The sequence below is a fragment of the Rhamphochromis longiceps genome, linkage group LG18 (genome assembly GCF_057381845.1).
Source record: "Rhamphochromis longiceps isolate RC_006_pf linkage group LG18, R_longiceps_female_GT1.1, whole genome shotgun sequence".
Taxonomy (NCBI): Eukaryota; Metazoa; Chordata; class Actinopteri; order Cichliformes; family Cichlidae; genus Rhamphochromis; species Rhamphochromis longiceps.
In genome coordinates, this window is record NC_140574.1 from 19299010 (window position 1) to 19320320 (window position 21311).

Genomic DNA, 21311 nt, shown 5'->3' on the forward strand with positions numbered 1-21311 from the left:
GCAAATCTGTCCTCGGCATTCGGGTTTATATATCTGCTGTCATGTGACCTGCGCTCAGCCATCTTGTGGAAAACGAAGAGAGAGAGAGAGAGCCCAGAGAGAGCCACACAGCTCGTATACAAACCTTGTGCTGTCAGAACAAGCGGAGGTAAGACAGCCAAAGTTTGACACACTAGCGAGGAAAAAATCATTCGCGTTAGGTAGCCGCCACGTCAGGGGGGCAAATTGCGAGGATCTGGGGCGCTTGGGGTTGTTGGTTCTACCACCATGTTTACTTGGCCTTGCAGCACCGGGCCCCAGTGCTTCCGTGTGCGGGCCGTTTTGACAAGGAAAGGTAGTCGTCGATCTAGGCTGCTCGGGAGGCCGCGTGGAGCTAGTTGGCTAACCCGTTAGCATGCTAGCTATAAGCATTGGTGATTGGATGGGAGGGGGGGATTAACTTATTCCGGAGCAGTGTTACACAGTTTATGTGAATTATAAGCTTTACCTACTCTCTTGTGATAAACTAAAACAGTGTCAGTACACGCGTCTGCCTTTACTTGTCACACATATACGATAGCTAGGTTGGGATTAAACGTTGCTGGCTAATTAGTTAGCTAGCACGCTGGGATAACCACCGTTGGCCATCGTCTTTCTGGATAGCAAAAAATACTCTGCACCAGGCAGTAAAGCGCTTCTTTAACTACAATTCTGCCGCCACCTTTCCGCACGTCTATAACTCCACTATGAGCATTTAACAGTCGCAAAACATGCTGGATAATGACAGTCACGAATGTGCAGTGAATGCTTTAAATATCCACGTTAGGTGTTTACAGGACTTGCTAGTTTGCTGCGTTGGCTAACGCAGTGCTGGCAGCTGAGGGTGATTTGCTGAACCTTCCTCAGTGACCATCACAGCGAGCATTGCAAAGCCAGCTTTAACATTATTCAGCAACATTAACTTCACTTAGTACGTAATCAAGGCTGGAGTTTGACTACTGTAGTTTTGTTAGGAGTTAAACGATGGACTCGGTGACTTTCCCGAAAACTTTACAGGAGTTTAACGCTCACTCGTATTTTGTACCATTTAAGCTGCTTAACAAAATTGTAACGGTACATTGACTTCATAAAACTGATAAGTTATATTGCTGTGTACAGATTACGCGTTAATAATTTCAAACACGCCGTATCGTTATATAAAGCCGGCCAATCAAAGGTCTAGCTTTAAAGTGTGCCTAAACTCACAGAAGAGACACCACAAATATCGCAAGCCCCCCTCCGGTTGCTGTATTTATTGCTGTAACTACCAACTTACACGTGGCTTATTCAGGCTTCCATATGGTCAAGGCTATTGTAAGTCTGCTGTCGCCTTTTGTGCCTGATGTTTGAGGAAGGCCTGTGCCTTAGATCTGTGCTTCCAGGCTAAGGGTGAAGGGAACGTCTTGGTAGTAGGGACACTAGCATAAACAAACAACTAATGATGCTGGCATAACATGATTATTTTGGGGAGAGTTGTTTTTGCTGAAAGAAAGTCCATCTCAGTCGTCAATTACAGGTGTCTGCCACAGCCTCCTTGCGGGCTGAGAGATGTCCTAAAATAGCTTTAGCACATTGAAATTGTACACTGGTTGTGTGCTTGTGGGATGGGCTACATAGCCTGAGGAGTTGAAATGCATTAAAGCCAGGGACAAACCCCTAATGTGTTTGACATGCCTGAGTTTTAGTTTTCAAGATTTTCAGCAATTAAAGTAAAAACTGTATATACAGGTGCAGACCAGTACTGCAGTTCCCCTGTCTGTTTATGCCACATGCAATTTTGGAATACCCATTTATATTTCCAAGTCAAGACATGCACATATCCAATTTTGAATGGATGCAGTAACACTTATAAGCAGTATTAGGCTGCATGACTGTCTATGTGTTCTTTTTTGCTGTTGTTTTTTTGGGGGGCGGGGATGGCAGATGTTTGGCACTAATCCTTTACCTCCATTTCCACATTTGCAGAACTTCAAGGGAGAATGGCCGAAACCCAGACACTTAACTTTGGACCAGAATGGTAATTGAACTGGCGTGATTTAATAATTGGTGTGGATGAAGTGATTTTTAGGTTGTGAAACTGGTTTTCTGCGTGGGCCTAGTGCAGGTTTTCTCGTTCATGTTGAGACCTGTTGCTTGATTGATGTTTCTCTGTCCGTTATGTTTTTACTGCTTTGTCTCTGTCTGCAGGCTGCGTGCCCTGTCTGGAGGAGGAGGCAGCAGTGGTGGTGGTGGTGGTGGTGGAAGCAGCAATGCTATTGCCTCTCCACCCCTCTCACCTGCATTGCCAAAGTATAAACTTGCAGAATATCGCTACGGGAGAGAAGAAATGTTAGCACTTTATGTAAAGGATAACAAGGTGGGTACGTCCGTAACGTCAGCGTTAGATGTTGACGCAAGATCGTAGCCATTGGGATTTTCATACAAAGTGTGTGACTGCCAAGATTGAATTTCATCCCCCATATTTTGTTGTGCTATAATAGTCTTTGAAAATTGAATGAAATGTATCTTAATTGTGAAAACTCGTACTGTGCGTTTGTGTTGTCCAGATCCCTATAGACCTACACGATAAGGAGTTTCTGCCCATATTGCAAGAGGAGCCCCTGCCACCTCTGGCACTCGTGTCTTTTACAGAGGAGGAACAGGTATCAACCAGATCAGAACAATGACATTAATGTCAAGCTGGCGTGAGGCCAATTGCAATATTATTATTTTAATGGCATATGCATTGTATTTACTAATTTAGCTTTATAATACAGAGCGGATACAAAGACAAGAGCTCAGACTTGGCTTCCCCTCCGTTTGCTCCCCTCCCTTCTGTTTGTATTTGCAGAGAAATTTTTCCATGTCTGTAAACAGTGCAGCTGTACTTAGGCTCACAGGGCGTGGAGGTGGGCTGATAGCAGGGGCACCAAGAGGCCGAAGTACTTCAAGGGGTAGAGGTAAGAATGTATCTAAGCTCATGAATACATGAGTAAGTTGTGTTTCCTTTTATAATTTCAAGGAGAAGTAATATGTTGGATCTAATCTCTAGACAGACAGGTTTAATTCTTTGTTGGAGAAATGAGGCTGTGTTCTTCCAACAAGAGTGTTTTGAGCTACCACTGCTTTGTTACCAAATGCAGTGGTCTAGGGCTGCTCAATTAATCGAATTTTAATCACGATTACGATCTGGGCTTTCAACGATCATTAAAAATGACTGAGCCGATTATTAGCCCCTCCCTAATTTATCCGCGACACATTAAAGGCCGGTCCGTGAAAATATTGTCGGGCATAAACCGGTCCGTGGCGCAAAAAAGGTTGGAGACCGCTGATTAAGAGGACCCGAGGGAAGCTCGGAAAGCTAAGCAGAAGTTATTTGGAGAGTGACTGCCGTTGGTTGAAAAGAGAGTTTAAAAAAAAAAAAACTTCAGTGGTGTTGCACACTATTTTATATTATTTTTTTAAAGTCATTGTTAACCCTTTAAAGCCGGTCAGAGCAGCACGCTCCGTTTTGCGTAACTATTTTTAAATCCCTGTAGAACCTGAACCGTGTAAGCTAGCGCAATAATTTGTTTTGCATATGAAACCGGAGGAGTTGTACTTACATCTTATGCCATCAGCTTGTCCTCGGTCACGGTTTCGTTCCACATATAGCTTTGCAAAAATTGCATAAAAAGCGCTTGCAGGAACAAAAACATAATATTCCAGAAACACGCTTTGCCGTTCCTATCAGCTGTTCGTAACACTTCCCACAGTGAAATGATGCACATGCTGTTTTCTTTGCAAATTTGCATCATAGGATTGTTTTTTGTTTTTCCTGCAGTATATAAAAATTACTGTATCTCCAAAATAAAACTATGAAGACACTCAAAATAAATTTCCTGTGGTGGGAAACTATTTTTTGCAACTTTATTGTATTTAAAGTTTTGAGGGATAAACCTCTTAAATTTCTCCAAGTAGAAATATATGTAAACAAAACAAAAGCGATTTTCAATTTTTTTTGTAGTTTATTGCACTTTTTTGCAATTTATGTAATTACTATGGACTTAATGCATACATATTATTAAAATATGGGCTATAACAGTTGTATTGATGTATAGCAACTTGAAATGCTCCCACAAATGGCACTACAGCATGTAAAAAAAAAAAAAAAAGCTCTGGTGGACTTGGTTCTATAGTAGGTCTTAAAGGGTTAAATAAATATCGTCAAATAATCGTGATCTCAATTTCAGTGAAAATAATCGTGATTATCATTTTTGCCATAATCGAGCAGCCCTACAGTGGTCTGATTGGTCAGATCGGTTTATTTGGAGCTGAAAAACTGAGCTTGGTTCAAAAAATAAATCCTGCAAATTTGTCCAGGGAAGTTAAAGGCCTTTAGATGCCAGTCCAGAAGCTCCCACACGTTTAATCAGTGAATCAGTATAGAAATGTTTTGTCACAAGATAAAAGTGATCCCTCTTGACAACTTTTTATTTGATTTCCCTCTATAAAATAAAGGAAGTAACAGAACCAAGTGCCCCCACAGTATAACAGACACATCTGTGTGTAGTTGATGTGTGTATGCAGTTTCAGGAAAGTCATGACAACTGGATACAGTTAAAGTGCCTTTAAAACAGCCTGGCAGTGTGTCCAGAGTTTGAGACAGTATAGTGTAATACTAGTATCCCGTAGGTGATGTGCTTACTCAGCAAAATGTTGCCTCGCACTGATGTGCCCTAAAGGTGGAAGATTGTCTCTGAAAGCAGACGGACGTTTGTTTAGGCGTAGTCACGATGCAGATCTATTAAAAAAATGAGTATTTTCTCACACCAGAGTAAAATAAATTACTGTTAGTCAGCCTTGGAGCAAAAGATATACATTCTGCCTTCTGCTGAGCATAAAGTGTTCATCTGTGAATCCCAGATTATTCCAAAGGAAATTTGTAAAATTTCCTGGTGTAAACCGTTGACTGGAGAGGTGGGTGTTGCTGGTAATTCTCAGCTTTCCATCTACATGGCTTTTCACAAAATCAGTCTACCTCTTCTTTCGCTCATCATTCTTGGAAATTGTAAATAATAAGATGAGGCATTTACATAATGATGGCATGGCTTGCTTGCAAACTGTAGGCTGCAATAAGGATCGGTGTAATATTTCAAGATTCTTGCATGCTAATGCACTCCAGTAAAGTTGCAGTGTTAGACAGAGGTCATGTTAAGTGTGTGGCAACAGTATGTCACTATGATTTCACATTGACCTTTGACTTAGTTCAAAGACTTAACCTTTTATCTGTAATAATTTTCTAAAATATAACGTGTTAAGAAACAAACGTCTTTTATAGAAACTGCTATGTTACCAGCTACCAGAGTTTGGTCTTGAAATTCAGATTATTTATTTACATTTTTTTTTTTAAACAATTTAAGGCCCTGATGTCTGGACTGTTGATCTTTTGCTGTCGACATGTTCAGTTTTACATACACAGTGTGGGCGAGGTTAAATATTAATCAGAAATAGCTATTAATATTCATAAACAAAAGAACTGTTTTTACTGGCATTGGTCATGTCAGGTATACTTTTCCTGAACTAATACTTTAAAGTTTGATCAAGAGGTCACGCTATAGCTATATAGATAGGCAGTTTAATTATAAATAGAAAGTTAGTCAGTGACACAAAAAAGTCTGAAAGTAAGTTATTGTTCTTCACTAGAAGCAGTCAGTGCGCCCCAGGGTGGCTGTGGCTACAATGTAGCTTGCCATCACCAGTGTGTGAATGGGTGGATGACTGGTTGTGTAAAGCGCTTTGGGGTCCGTAGGGACTAGTAAAGCGCTATACAAATACAGGCCATTTACTATGGCAGTAAAACATTGCAGAATACTTCATCAGCCAAACTGATTTGTCCTTGTTCAAGGGTGTTGTCTGTGAGTCATGAGAGAAAAGATTCAATTAAAAATCTCAGGAGCTGCTTTCTTGTACACCTCTGGATAAAAATGTGAATGGAGAGTACACCATCATGATTCAGCAGATTTGGGTTTATGGACCATGGTAGAACTCCTGCTGATGAATATAATGCTGAATGCAAATAATTTGCAAGAGGAGTTGCTGGAGTATCTTAGCGGCATTTGTTCCTTTATAACCGTGTTAAATATCCCAACCAAAGGAAAGCCTGTGGAATATGATTATGAGCAACTGAATCTCATTAGTGTTTGTGATTGTTTTCAGGTCGGGGCAGAGGAGATGGAGGGTTTTACCAAAGAAGTTTTGACGATGTGGAAGGTTTTGGTCGTGGAGTAAGGGAGATGCATCGCTCCCAAAGCTGGGAAGAAAGGTATTAAAATGTTCATCTTTTTCTGTCAAAGCTTGAAGTTTTTTTTCTTCCTTTTGGCATAACAGTCATAACTTTATATAATGACTTTCTTTCTATCAATAGGGGAGATAGAAGGTTTGAAAAACCAGGTCGAAAAGACCCAGGTTGGTGTCACATTTTGCTCCTCAAATAATCAATATGTGGTGATCTTTTGGGGCGAATGAACTTAGCTTATCTATTTGTTGCTTTGTTTTTGTGACAGATGCTGCTCCAGGACATTTTCAGATCAATCACAGTAAGTGTGTTTATGCAAGTTGAACTTTTGACCAATAGGAAGTTGAGATTTTTGAAGAATGTCGATGAGGCATGAGTTTGGTAACACAAATTATGATCTCATTGTCAATATAATCGTTATTTACCTTTCACTCCATCGTTTTCAGTGCGAGGTAATTATGAGGACGGTGGAGCAGGACTCCCGAGGAAGCACGACTTCACGCGTTCAGAAAGTGAGAACTGGCGTACTTCTCGTGATGATCAGAATGGTGAGGATGATGAGGGGGGTTGGCGCCCGGCAGGTTCTCGGCGGGACAATGACCGGTGGTGCCCCCCAAGCCCAGGTGGGCACTGCACAGTCCACGTTACCGATACATTTATCAGAGATAAATGTATTTGTGGTGACTGCCACTGCCTGTTTGAGAAAAAAGTTTTTTGTTTCACAGCCAAACTGCTGGTTGGTTTTTGGTATTCATGATAGCGCACAAAGTTGAATTCAGTTGAATTCTCCAGCTCCACCTCTTTCTGTATCATGGGCGTTTTGTTAGCTTGGCTGTCAGTAATTTACTGCTTCTATAAAGTACCAGCCAACAAAGCGTGCTTAGAGTGAGATGAGTGATTCTTCACCATTGATTCTTTATTTTAAACTGCATTTCACTTGCACAGGCAAATGTATTACTGCTGAACATCTGCATGAAGTTAAAGTATATCATGAGTAAAATGGTTTTCTCATTATTTTCCAATGTTTTTTTTGTATTTATTTTGTCTCTCCAGATGGGCCTCGGTCAGCAGGGTGGCGGGAACACCCAGACCAGCGTCGCCGTTTCCCATTTGATGCAAGAGAAGACGAGCGTGGCTACAGGAGGCCAAGGTCAGGCAGTGGCAGCCTTGAAGATGAGAGGGACAGCCTGCCAGAGTGGTGTCTGGAGGATGCAGACGAGGAGGCGGGCACCTTTGACTCATCGGGGGCATTTCTCTCACTCAAGGTGATTTCAGGCAGAAACCATTATACTGATAAATGGAAAGACTTGACTATCCTGAACTGGCTTCAAAACGCTGATGGCTTTAAGGGATATGTGTGCCAAATTTTCAAAAGTGTTTTTTTTTTTTTTTCTTTTCCCTTCATAATAGCAGAAAGCCTCCAAGGAGCCGATCTTGGAAGAGGCAGAGATTGAATTCAAACCCTTGGAAGTGTGTGAAGAGGGCCTGGAGGACGAAGACTGCCAACCCAAGGAGACCAAAGAGACAGAAACCGAGGCCAAAAGAGAAGCTGACCGAAAAGGTCAGTCACGGTTTTTACATAGAAGTACATCTAAATAGACTGTAAGACTCACAGTTTTGTAAGCACTTTGGAAATGAAAGTCTTTTTTATGAAGCGCACAAAAAGACTGGGCTGTTTCACTTTTGGGAAATGGCATTCCCCGAAGCCAAGCTCAGCCTTCAGGGTGATGGCGGTCTCTTACTGTATGAACTTCAATGTACAGAAGGGGGGAAAAAAAATCTCTTATAGTTCGAACATTTTGTCTGCAGTTTCCAGAACCAGATTTTAGTGTGAGTGCTGCAGTATGACCAGTAACATAAGATTCCAGAAAAATACTTGTCATCAGTCAGATTTCAGTGATTTATAAGGTCTTGCAGTATGAGCCTAGCATTAGTGGACGAGCATGTTGACTGGAAACTGGTTGAGATGTACTAATGCAAAAATTTCATATACATCCCAGCAGTTGCTTAGATTAATATACTTTCAGTCAAAGTATTGTCTGTAAGGAGAAATTGTGGGAGTCTTTCAGCCACAGTCTCAAGGACACTAAAAAACATAATGGATTGCGCTGCAGATGCTGGCCTGTTTTGTGCTTCAACCATTTTTCTAAAATAAAATGATGGCTGTTTAAAGGCGTGATTCAAACATGACAAAAGAATGTGGAAAATTATGTGGATGTGATACAATATCAACTAATCACTGTTGACACAACGCACACATTTTAATACACATTTTTTAATATTACAAAACCTAATTATTATTTATGACAATTTCATATTGTGATTTGTAATTTTTACTTTAGAGTTGGCTAGAGTACCAGAGGAGGCCCCACCTGTTCCTCCAACTGTCTCAGAGCCCCATTCTCCTGCTCAGTCTTTGTCCCCAAACCTGCCTAGCAGGACAGAAGACCCTGAGAGGCCAGCTGAGCGACAGCCACCCCTGGAACTCCCCCCAGAGCCCTGCAAAGTCCCTGTGCATGTCCCCATGTCTAATAGCATACTGGAATCTCTTCCTATGACCCACATTTCTACCACCCTTACAGGTGGGACTTTTATGCAGTTTCACTGTAAATATTACTTATTTTTTCTGCATGTGCCAAAAATACAAACATTTTGTTTTTTGTTTTTTTCCATACAGAAGTTTCTGCTCCATCACCTACTCTCCATATACCACAGCAAAAGCCCATAGAGGTTTCTGTGCCAATGAGCAATCCTTTACCATTTCCTTCAAATATAATGTCACCTTTTGGCAGGCCCAACACTGTGTCACATGACACTGATGAAGACGAGGGATTAAAACACTTTGAACAGGTAATTATGTAAACTTTTATCATGAAGGTGTGTCAGCAGGACTGTGGTCATCAACCAGAAATCCACAGTCATGAGATCAGTTATAATCTTGTTGCTAAAGGAGAAACTATATCAAGAATATTATAATACCAGACATTTGACTAATTTCATTAACCCTCTGGGGTCTATGGACGCGCCGGTGCGTCAAATTCACATAACCAATTTAAGACGACGCAGCAACCCAAAGTCTCCATTTCAACTTGGGTCAAAAGTGTGGACTTCAAACTATATACCAGTTTTTAAATTGTGTCGATGGGCCACGTAGAACCAGAGTTATGAAGAGTTTTTTTCTGAACAAAACAGTGGTGTTTACGGCAGGAAGAAACGGTAAAAACAGCGTTTTCTAAGGACAGCGCTACCAAACACGCTCCGCTTGTGAGTGAAAAAAGAAAAATCACCCCTTCCCTATTGGTGTTAAAGCGTACCATGCTAGTCAATCAAAAAAAAAAAGATATGGTAACATGTGGCACTTGGTTGTTTAGGAAGAGAGGGAAGTTTTAGGAGTGGCACTGGCAAGAGAAAGCGGGTGAGCGAAAGAAAGAGACAGAGCAAGTTTTCATATGTGAGACATTAGTGACGTTAATAGTGTTTGGAGGCTATAGTTAGTGTGTTGTGTAGTCATTGTTTTGTTTTGTGTGTCAGTTATACTGCTAAATGTCACAGTTGATCCAAAGAAGCCACAAATGGCAGATTCCAGTGTAAATGCTGTCTCCACATGGAAGAGAGGACTGATACCCCTCCTGTTGTCAGACCTGCAGGGTTTAGGCCTGTGGAATTCTGTCTTATAGTGGATAGAAACTTTGGAGTTGCATAAATAATTTGCGTGCCTTCTTATTTGATGTTGCACACCTGATTGTTCTGTAAATAGTTTTAAATGGTTATATAAAAAACACCTGAGACCTTGGCTGCATTTTTAGGTAAATAGTACCATATAACTTTGTCGTTTGCAGAACTTGTGCATAATTTTTAGAAATTTGCCATTTCTATTTGCATTTCAAGTTATGAAAATGATTCGTTAAGCATATTTGTGGTTTGTACAGTAAAAAATAACTTTTTTCTATTCAGATAATTAATTTTTTTGTCTTGATTTAGATCAATTGTACTAATATAGTATGTCAAAATATTGATACCAAACAATGCAAGATAAAAGGTTTTTGAAGGCGAAATATAGGTAAAATCAAAAGTAATCAAAAACGGCCAATTATTCCCTGGACCCCAGAGGGATAATGATCAGGTTTTTAAAAGCAACTCTTTGCTCAGAAAGAAGCTGTTATGTTTTGGGTTTTTTTTAATCATCTGAGACAAGGCAGTCTTTTGTGTCAGTTTTGATTTGGCTTAGGAGTAATTTTAATGCCTTTCTTTAAAAAAAAACAAAAAAAATCCTTTCCAGGAGGCGGAAAAGATGGTAGCGTACCTACAGGACAGTGGGGTGGATGATGACAGACTTGCAGCAAAGACTTCAGAGAAGCCCAAGCCTGCAGGCCTGCCCCTGACCCATGAAGCTGCTCTCAAGTGGTTTTACAAAGACCCCCAGGGGGAGATACAGGGTAAGCCTGGACTTCATCTGGTCAGAGTGTAGCTTAGATTGTAGTTTTGTCTTAAAAACAGACTCCTGAATGTTTTCTGCTGTCTTTTTGTGCTCCTTTAGGTCCATTCAGTAACCATGAGATGACAGAGTGGTTTCAGGCTGGGTACTTCACAATGAACCTTTTGGTCAAAAGAGGGTGTGATGAAGTATTTCAGCCTCTGGGAGAGATCGTGAAGATCTGGGGCAGGGTACCATTTACTCCAGGTTCTGCACCTCCACCTCTACAGGTAAGGATCCTGCAAAGTGTTCTCCATTTGATTCTTAAATGTGGAGGGACTGTTTTTCAAATCAGAAGTAGAATCAGTACTACCTTTTATCCTGTAGGTGGTGTAGTAGTCCCTTTTTAAAATAGAAGGGTGTGTATAGAAACGCAAGGAAACCTCCTTGTATTATCTTTTAAAGCACAATATAACATGAACTCTTTTCGCCTCTCACCTAGTGAGAGGCAACAGTTCAAGCCTCCCTGTGATGCTGAATTAGATGGGCAGCTAGAAAGAGAGATCGGAAGCTTTTTAATGCTTTGCTTTTTCTCCAACTTGATTTAAAAACATGATTTTTATTGTAATTCTTTTTTCTTATGTTTTGAAGGGAGATGGGGATCAAGAGAGGTTGAAGAGGCACCAGGAGCTCACTGCTCTTAACCTTTACCAGTTACAGCAGTTCCAATATCAATACCTCCTCAGGTATGCCAGGCTCAGATTTAACACTACATCAGCAAATTCACACAGCTCACTTTGAAGCAACAAATTGGCAAATTGGTTTACATATGAAGTATTACTGCCCAAGACCTGCAGACAGACTGTGGTGTGTAAAACTGGTAGAGTTCCCGTTTAAGTTGAGACATTATTGCTTATTTATTCTTGCTTTCTGTGCAACAATAACTTATTTCGATTAAAAATACTAGTTTTATTGACTCAACACTTCATCAAACATTGAGTTGGTTTAAAAAAAAGTTCCACTTTAGCTAGTGAGGACAAGAAGATTTATGGCTGCAGTGAAGGACATGAGAGGGTGTGGTGTGACAGAAGAGGATGCTAAAGATAGGGTCAGATGATCTGCTGCGGCGACCCCTAAAGGGAGCAGCTGAAAGAAGAAACAGCTGGTCCAATATTGATTTGACACAATGCATAAATATCAGCATCTGACTTTGTTGAATGTCATCTTATTTATCAATAACTGCCTTGCTTGATGGAACTGTGAACTGTCCACATTATTTGTGGTTTTATTTACCAAAAAAAGGTTTATGGAATGCTTTTAATGCCAAGAGAAACAGGAGCTCCCAGACAAAACCTGCAACACAGCAGGGAGAACAGGCAAACTCCACATGAAAGGGTTGAAAGTGTTCAAACCCATGCTGCTTTTGCCTTGATTCCACACTACGAAACCCCCAGCCACTATACTGCTTTTTTTCCTAATCACTATCTACCCATCTTCCTCCATTTAGGCAGCAGTATGCTCAGGCCCTGGCCCAGCAGAAAGCTGCAGCTCTTAGCTCAGCTCCTCTTCAGCAGCAGCAGCAGCACCAACAGCAGATCAACCTGCTTCAACAGCAATACCAGGCTCTTAAGATAAGGTTGATAGCATCATTATTATCATAAGTATTTCAGTGTTTAAAAATGTTACCTCTAGAGACATCAAGGGAAACTGAATCCATTAATGTGTTTGCTTTATATTACTGTAGAGCATCTGAGAGCCTCCTACCTCCTGTTACCCGATCTCTGTCTGTACAAGACTCTGGTTCTGTGTGGGAAATGCAGAACCCGTCTACTCAGGCTTCCTGCACAACTAACCTCCAACAAGCTTCTCAGAGCAGTGAGTTTCTTACTTTAGTATCTTGAAGTGATGGAAATGTGTTTTTGTGGCAAGTGTAATGTATAAAATTGAATCATTTTCAACAGCGTGGGATAGCAGCAGTGTATGGGATTTACCCATAGACTCCATGGCACAGGCTCCAACTATTGAGCAGATGCAACAGTTTGAGAAGGCAAAGAATGCAAAGGTGATTAAAAATCTTGGTCTACGAGTGTTTTACAGTGTCTCTACTAACCTCTAAAGATCTCAGAAGTTTGGAATACAGCAATAGAAGTCTGAAATGTCCGACTATTATTTTGAGATCACGTTTCTGTGAACAATGCCTTAAGTTCATTATTTTTCTTTGTGTCAGCTGGAGCTTGAGAGGCGTGAGGCAGAAATGAGAGCTAAAAGGGAGGAAGAGGAAAGGAAACGGTTGGAGGATGCCCTGAGAGCTCGACAGGAGGAGGAACGGAAACGTTTGGAAGAAGAGGAGCTTGCACGGCAGAAACAGGTGGAACGCTTTCATAGAAGCACTTAAAAATGGAATGAGTACATGTCTTAGTGGCACTGGGCAAAAGACAATCTTTGAGGTTTTCTTATTCACACAGTGTAAGAGGGGGCAGACTCTTCTGCACCTCCGGCCTCTCATTTCTGTCTTTTAAATAAATTCTAACCAATGAAGGGAGTCTTAGGTCAGTACTGTAAAGAGTGAAAAATTCACATGGGCAGCAAAATTCAATGTTAAAGTGGGTTGAGCAGACTTTTTACCCATGAAGCTAGAAATGCGGAATTGACTTTTACTGTATAGAGGGAAAGACGTTTTCCCTCTAGATTTCTGCCTGTTGAAGCTGTAAAGTAGAACCCATTTCCTGATCGTTTTTTTGTAGTAGAGACAAAAAACAAAACAAAGGGCAGTATTGATGTATCAGGTGCTTTATACAGATGTCATATACAGTATGTCAGAGTTGTAACGTAAAAAAGGTGGCACCAGCTAGTTTGTAAGCAGTGTCGCTTGGAATTTGCTAAGCATTCATTGCTTAGCAAATTCTTAGTAATATTGTTTACAGACTAGCTGTAATCAGGCTTTATTCATGTTGCGTTCCAATGACAACAACCACTGGGTAGTCCAAAAAAAGATATCAGTTGGGTTTTTATGTTTTGGAGTCACCCTTTGATTTGTTCATTTGGTGTGAGGCTTGAACTGACACAACATTGTGAATTTTAAGGAGGAGGCACTAAGACGGCAAAGGGAACAGGAAGAAGCACATCGGAGACAAAAGGAGGAAGAGGAAAGAATGGCACAGGAGGAAGCTCTTCGAAGATTAGAAGAACGGCGGAGGGAAGAGGAGGAGAGAAAGAAGCGAGAAGAGTTCCTACGCAAACAGGTAAGGGTACAAAATCGTGTCTAATAATTCCTCTTCTTGAACCCAGCACTGAGCTTATTGAGTTTTTGTATCTGCTTCACCAGGAAGAGGAGCGCAGAAAGCAGGAGGAACTGGAAGCATTGCGGAGGCGTGAGGAAGAGAAGCGAGCAGAGGAAGAGGTGGCAGCTGCTGCAGTGGCAGCTGCCCTGGCCCAACAACAGGAAGAGCAAAAGAGGAGAGACCAGGAGGCCCAAAGACAGCAGGAGCTGCAGAGACAGAGACAACAGCAACAAGAGGCCCTCAGGAGGCTGCAACAACAGCAGCAGCAACAGCAGCAGCTTGCACAAATGAAGGTATAAACATAACCCTTATTTATTAAAAATACAGAGTACGAGATGACTTTAAAGTTTACAAAATGCCTTATCCTGGTCCACAGCTTCCATCCTCATCAAAGTGGGGCCAGCAGTCACCAAACACTATAAACCAGACTCAGAATGCCCTGTCATTGGCTGAGATCCAGAAATTGGAGGAAGAGAGAGAACGACAGGCGCGGGACGAGGTAAGAAGAGTGGACCAGTTTAATTTTCAGTGAACTGCTGCTGTTATGTGCTTTTCAAAAGTGTAACCTGTCTGTATACACTATATTAATTTTTTCATACACTGAATTGCCAAAAGTATTCACTCACCCATCCAAATCATTGAATTAACATGTTCCAGTCATTTCTATGGCCTCAGGTGTATAAAATCAGGCACCTAGGCATCACCAAGTGCAAGGCAAAGCATCAGATGTAGTGGTGTAAAGCATGCTGTCACTGGACTAGAGCAGTGGAGATGTGTTCTCTGGAGTGATGAATCCCGCTTCTCCATCTTTCAATCTGATGGATGAGTCTGGGTTTGGTGGTTGCTATGAGAACGATGCTTATCTGACTACATTGTGCCAAGTGTAAAATTAGTGGAGGGGGATTATGGTGTGGGGTTGTTTTTCAGGGTTGGGCTTGGCCACTTAGTTGCAGTGAAAGGAACTTTGAATGCTTCAGCATACCAAGACATTTTGGGCAACTTCATGCTTGCAACTTTGTGAGAACACTTTGTGGATGACCCCTTCCTGTTCCGACAAGACCTTCCACCAGTGCAAAAAGTAAAGGTCCATAAAGACATGGATAAGCAACTTTGGCGTCGAAGAACTTCACTGGCCTGCACAGAATTCTGACCTCAACCCAAGAGAGAACACCTTTGGGATGAATTCGAGCAGAGTTTGCAAGCCAGGCCCTCTCATCCAACAAGCCAGTCTGACATCACCAATGCTCTTCCGGAAAAAAAAATGGTGCAAAATTCCCATAAACACTGCTAAACTTGTGGAATATCTTGCCAGAAGAGTTGAAGCTGTTTTACCTACAAAGGGTGGGCCAACATCATATCAAACCATATGAATTAAGAATGGGACATCGCTCAAGTTTGTACGTGTGTGAATACTTTTAGCAATAATGGTCTGTCATCAGTACTTTGTTTCTTGTTATTGAGATGCTGTTTCTATATATGTGTGTATGTGTTTATATGTATATTAATACTGTGTTCACTTCACAGCATCGACGTCAGCAGCAAGAGATCCTTAAGCTACAGCAACAGCAGGCCCTGCAGCAGGCTCAGCAGCCTCATGCCAAGTTGTCAGGTTGGGGTAACATGGCCAAACAGCCAGTTGCCACCAAGTCTTTGCTGGAGATTCAGAGGGAGGAAGCCCAGCAGATGAAACAGCGGAAGGAGCAGCAGCAACAGCAGCAACAACATCCTATTGTTGCCCCACAAACGCGCGCTCAAAACAGAACTGTATGTGACACAAACAATAACAAAAGATATTGTTGACTGAAACAGAATAAGAGCTTCGTAGAAAAGCAGAGCTGTTTATGAGTCGTTAGTGGAGTCAGCATTTTAAGGCAGAATATCATTAATAACATCCAAAATATTGACAAATGAAATTTTCGTTTAAATCCCAGGAGGAGTTCACAAAATTGTGATTTGATTGTTTTTTTTGTTTTTAAATTAGTGATTTTACAAATCTGCTGTTTTATGCCTCTGCACGAGCAACAGCTGTGATCAGAGGTATACCTCAGATGTTTCTTCAGATTTGGCACAGATGTTTACTTGAAACCAGAGATGAACTGATTAAAAATTGATGGTCGGTTTAAGCAACAGCTGAAGAATTCAGAAGCCAGTCGGGTGAAACTTTAATTCGTTCTTTTGACTAATGTGTTCAATCATCTGTGGCATCATTATGATCTGCAGAAACACTTTCCTGGCTGTAATGTAGAATGTCTTTCTTTGTCCCTCCCTCCCTCCCTATTCGAGGCACTTTAACCACAAGGCAGTAATTGTTGTTCTTCTGGTTTTACGTTTCACTTCTGCTAAAAGGAATTCCAGCAACTACACCAGTTATGATGAATCGGCAAATCCGCAGATTTTCAGAATCAGCAGATCTTCGCATAATCTGTTTGTTTTCTTACTTTGTAACCAAATATTTGCAACTCATCCTTGTTCTGACTTTAAAGTTGTGAAGTTTTACACTTTTATTTCTTAAGAAATCAATCTGTTTGGGTTCTTGAACTGATAGATGGACAAAACTATCACATCAGTCAATTTCTTTGGAAACTTTAAGTTGTCTTTTACCATTTTTAGGCATTTTATATACCAACTAATGTACTGATATCTCATGAATGTAATGGGCCAATTAACCTGAGACGTGTCTGGCTCTCTTCACAGACTTCTCTGAGTAACTCTGTGTGGGGGTCTGTTAACACCAGCAGCAGCAGCAGTAACTGGAGCTCAGACTCCAGCAGCATCTGGGGTGACACCCACAACTCAAATATGGGTTTCTGGGATGAGGCTGTGAAAGAAGTTGTCCAGCAACCTCAACAGACCCGAAAAGGCAACGCGCAGAAGAACAATAAAGGCAACGCCAACCTCAGGTATTTATTTAGAGTGACAAAACTTTACAAACCCTCTTAGTCACGGGCTGTGATGAATAGCATGATTTGCAGCGTGAGGGATATGATGAGTAACATGCAGATCTTAGTGACTTACTTTGTCTTCCTCTTTCATTTGTTTGTGCACATGAAGTAACTCTTTGAGTGGGCGAGCCAATAAGAAGGTGGAGGAGGAGGAGAAGCTGCTAAAGTTGTTTCAAGGTGTCAACAAGAGTCAACAGGACACGTTCATGCAATGGTGTGAGCAGACTCTGCACACCCTCAACACGGCCAACAACCTGGATGGTGAGTCTTTAAATATGATTTACTAAGTCATCCCACCAGGAACTATTAATGGGCCCTTTCTGGAAGCCAAACACAAATATTCTCCTCCTCCTCTCTGCCAGTTCCTACGTTTGCATCTTTCCTCAAAGAAGTGGACTCTCCGTACGAGGTGCACGACTACATCAGGGCCTACCTGGGGGACACTCCCGAGGCCAAGGACTTTGCCAAGCAGTTCCTAGAACGTCGTGCCAAACAGAACGCTAACCAACAGAAACAGGCACCACAGAAACAACAGCAAGCCCTCAAGCAGCAGCAGCAGCAGGTGAGCAGGACTTACAAGAACAAGGGTTGTTACACCAATTGTCACTTCCTTATATGACTTGTAATGAGGTGAAAGTGATGTTTCACTTCACTATGTGGCTTTTCTGGCTGTATGCAAAAACTAAAACTGTTGCATCACCCTTTAGATGACCCCAGAAAGATGCCATCTATAACAATGTTTTTTTTTTAATCAGCTAATTTATAAATCTTAAGTCATAGCAAGTGCCGACATGGCACTTCTTTTTTCTTTCTTTTTTTAGCCTGCTCTTTTTAAATAATAGAAAAAGAGATTGTCGAAAAGGTGAATTTTATCACTACATCAATGTTATGAAGGATTAATCCATGTTGCTTTTACTAAAACATGAAGGCCACCTTTCGTCTATGTTGTCTGTAGTCAGAGCAGCACTGCACCTTTTGTTTGTATAAAACCTGACACGCGAATGAAAATCATTTTTGTTTATTGGAAGAATAATCTGAGTGTAGTGGTTTCTTTGAACTGTAAACACAGTGGGCACTCTCACATTGTTTTCCACCACATTACCACAAATGAGGGAGGCAGAATATTAGGAACACTTTTAAATGCAATGCAGTCCAGAACACCAACACCTCCCAATGTCACATCAATATTGCGCATTAATAGTGTTGTTTACAATGGCACTAAAAACTCAGTGTCATAATTTTGTAAAAGTGGAATTTATGTCAAAGTGCTTGATCATATTAACAGGTTTGGTTCTTCTACCATCAGGGTTGGGCTGATTTTAGTAAGTTGTGTTTTTTATTAAAAGGTAAAATACAATTTAGTTTATCAAATAGCCAAAACATCAGAGAATTCAGTTAAATATGTGAAGCCTTGACTGTATGATCATGCTTACATACAGTCACTCCTCCAAAGCAAACTCCCATTAATTGAAAAGTTTGATAGCTCATATTTATATAAAAAATATATATATTTGTGGATTAAAGTGGACTGAGTGTAGTATATCATAGTTTTACTTTTAAGATGTTATTTTTGAGCATCCAGGATTTTAATCATACTATAATCTGTAAAATTACACTTATGAAGCTCATGCAACACTATGTTGTGGTGACAGATGTGTTACTTTGACACCTTTGTCTGTTTAACACACCTTTGAGCTGGCCTCTTTCTAAGTAGTGAAGAAAAGTGGGGCATCCATTCAGTGAACACATGTCTTTTGGCTATATTTAGAAAATGCAAGGCTTTCAGTGAACTTTTTAAAGCTAACTGAACAATCATCAGGTGTCTGGCTTGTCCCAGCTGTGCAGTCAGATTGTCTGTCGGTAATGTTGCTTTCAATTTTCTTGATATTTATTTATAATCACATCTGTCAACCCTGGATATTTATTATTTGGTGATTTGTATATATTGTGCTATTCCTTATATCTTAACATATTGTATTGTTAAATAGTCTAGTGTGTTTTTGTTAATGTTACTGTACTGGAGCAACTGTAACCTACATAATTTCCTTAGGGATTAATAAAGTATGCTGATTCTGATGATAAAAGTAGTTGGGGTAGAATTACAGGAGTAGTTTGTTCCTTGATCAGAAGGTGGCGCTGATGGAAACAATTATATGTAACAAAGGGCAAACTGAGCTGTACATGACACCATTACACCTTCCGTCACCCAAGTTTATTGTTTCAATTACAGTAGGTTGCATCAGTAGCCTCGTGTGTTTAATGTCTTCAAGTGGAAACTTTGACATGAGGAAAAAAATAAATAAAAGGTGCATTTTTTTGTTTTGTTTTTTTTTTAGGCTCTGCTATTTAGCACCTCAGTTCGTTTGTGACAGTTTTAACGCTGTCACTGGTGGCAGTTCCTATTATTTCATACTTCATTTCCCTCCACAGTGAATTCGAAGCATTAATGTTAGCTCTGGTTTCATCATTATGTTCAGCGATATCTAGTGGGACTGCGTTGAGCCTTTTCTCTGAGAGCTGAGCCGTCTTTTAAGTGCAAGTTTCTCTCTTTCCAAGGATTCTGTCTGGGGTGGAACAGGATCTTCATCAGTTTACCAGTCCAACCATACGAGTGGGCAGCAGCAGCGCTTTGAGACAGTCACCTCAGGGAAGAAGAAAAAGAAGCAGAAGATGGTCCGGGCAGACCCCAGCCTACTAGGTTAGGACAAACATCCATCTGAAAAATGATTACTTTTTTTATGTTTCATGTGCTAATTGAGTTGTTTCTTTTTACATTTTCAGGTTTTTCTGTGAATGCGTCATCTGAGAGATTGAATATGGGAGAGATTGAAACTTTGGAGGACTTTTAAGGGACTGCAGCCAAGCAAACCCCCCCACCCCCACTGACTGTATCCAATTTGAACAGCAGCTGCTTTACCCAAACCCCCAACTGCTTCCTCGACTTTCACCCTTTATTTTTCTGTTTCCCTTTTATCAGGAGTACACTGGCCATTGAGGCAGAGCGTATTTTTCTGGTGCAAATGGACCTTTGATCTAAAAGTTTAACCCTAAAGAGAAACAGACTGGAGCAAACAGTCGAGGGATACCCCCAACCAAGTTAGCAAGGAAGTCAAACTAATGGAGAGTCTGCTGATTTGCTGACATCTCTTTAGCTGCTTCATCCAAAATTAACAAATTTAAAATTTGGCCTAAACTGTATCTCATTGTTTTGTTTTGTTTTCTATATATATTTTGAAGTGTGGATACATGAATGGGGTAGCTTGGGAAAGATTGGAGATTATATCCATTGTTTTTTGTTTTTATTTATTGAGTTCCCCCCTACACTTTAGTTCCCCACCCCCCTTCCTCCCCTCCTCCCTCTTTTTGGCTGGGTGTTCATGGATAATGACAGCAAAGTAGAGCCCAAGGATTCGTGCCCACTTATGTCCTGTTTTAAGGACAAGTTCAAAAGTTCCAAGTAGTTATCTATTTCTTGTAAAATACTAGGCTGTTTAAAGAATAAACTTTCAATTCTGCATCTGTATTATAATATATGAAAATGATCTGCTGGAGTCATACTTTTTTATTGCAGTATGAAATAATAAAACAGTCTGTGTGGGCTGTTCACACCTGTGTCTGAACCATTCAGAAAAACTGCAAAATATGTGTGTAACTGATTTTTTACGATTAACCCGGTCACACTGCAGGAAACCACATTTTAGACATCCTGTTCGTGAAAAGCTCGAAATGTGTGCATGGAAATTTCATCAGTGCCAGGTGATTAAGAGGGTCTATTAATGAAATTAAATTTAGGAACCATGGGACAAGTTAATTATCTATGCATTTAGCCATGTAGACAAGGCCAAGATGACCTGCTGGTGTTTAAGTATAAGAAGGGAGAAGAAAGATGACTACGCGCCAGAGAGAGAAAATAACAGCTGAGGCTGTAGCATACACTGACTTGCCACAGTGTTTGGTACAGTTGTTCAACTGTTCATTAATACAATCACATATACCACATGGACAAGGTCAAGATGATGGGGAATTAGTGTGACTTGCACAACTGTGAACATGACACGATTGTTGATGCAGACAGGCCGGTCTAAGTATTTCAGAAACTACTGATCATCTGGGATTTTCCCATACATCCATCTCTGGGATTAACTGGGAATGATCTGAAAAAGACAAAAGAAAGCGTGACTTCGGTAACTCAAACAACCAAGAAGAGCATGCACAAAATAACCTTGAAGGAGATGGGCTACAGGTTGGATGTTTCGAGCAGCAGAAGACCACACCAGGTGGCGTTACAAAAGCAGATATGAAGATATGAGGCTCTCAAATCTGCAGCAACTGTGTGATGCTGTCATATGAGGAATGTTTCCAGCACCTTGTTGAATCTACTAATCTAACTGAAGACAGTT

At 40.8% G+C, this 21311-nt stretch overlaps 1 protein-coding gene across 7 annotated transcripts; it reads left to right on the plus strand.

The window, feature by feature from the left end:
• The first annotated feature begins 42 nt into the window (after positions 1 to 42).
• gigyf2 (GRB10 interacting GYF protein 2) lies at positions 43 to 20517 on the plus strand. 7 transcript variants are annotated; one of them, XM_085388178.1, is made up of 29 exons: positions 43 to 148; positions 1984 to 2035; positions 2206 to 2374; positions 2565 to 2660; positions 2849 to 2957; positions 6196 to 6301; positions 6404 to 6444; positions 6543 to 6575; positions 6721 to 6897; positions 7328 to 7539; positions 7685 to 7835; positions 8617 to 8856; positions 8952 to 9124; positions 10554 to 10710; positions 10812 to 10978; positions 11340 to 11434; positions 12196 to 12324; positions 12433 to 12563; positions 12650 to 12750; positions 12916 to 13056; positions 13772 to 13930; positions 14014 to 14262; positions 14346 to 14468; positions 15494 to 15733; positions 16664 to 16869; positions 17021 to 17172; positions 17274 to 17473; positions 19468 to 19609; positions 19693 to 20517. In XM_085388178.1, the coding sequence occupies exons 2-29, from the start codon at positions 1998 to 2000 to the stop codon at positions 19758 to 19760; spliced, it is 4005 nt and encodes a 1334-aa protein (XP_085244304.1). In that variant the 5' UTR covers positions 43 to 148; positions 1984 to 1997; the 3' UTR covers positions 19761 to 20517. The 7 variants fall into 7 exon arrangements, with proteins under 7 accessions (XP_085244304.1, XP_085244303.1, XP_085244306.1 ...); XM_085388177.1 differs by having other exon boundaries at positions 10812 to 10977; positions 11336 to 11434; XM_085388180.1 differs by having other exon boundaries at positions 7688 to 7835.
• The last annotated feature ends 794 nt before the right edge of the window (positions 20518 to 21311 follow it).

Excerpts from the sequence above, each read along its gene's own strand:
- gigyf2 (XM_085388177.1), top strand. The coding sequence starts at position 1,998 with ATGGCCGAAACCCAGACACTTAACTTTGGACCAGAATG. Across the intron at positions 10,978-11,335 it reads TCTGCACCTCCACCTCTACA|GAAGGGAGATGGGGATCAAG; the intron begins GGTAAGGATCCT and ends TTCTTATGTTTT. Across the intron at positions 12,325-12,432 it reads TACCAGGCTCTTAAGATAAG|AGCATCTGAGAGCCTCCTAC; the intron begins GTTGATAGCATC and ends ATATTACTGTAG.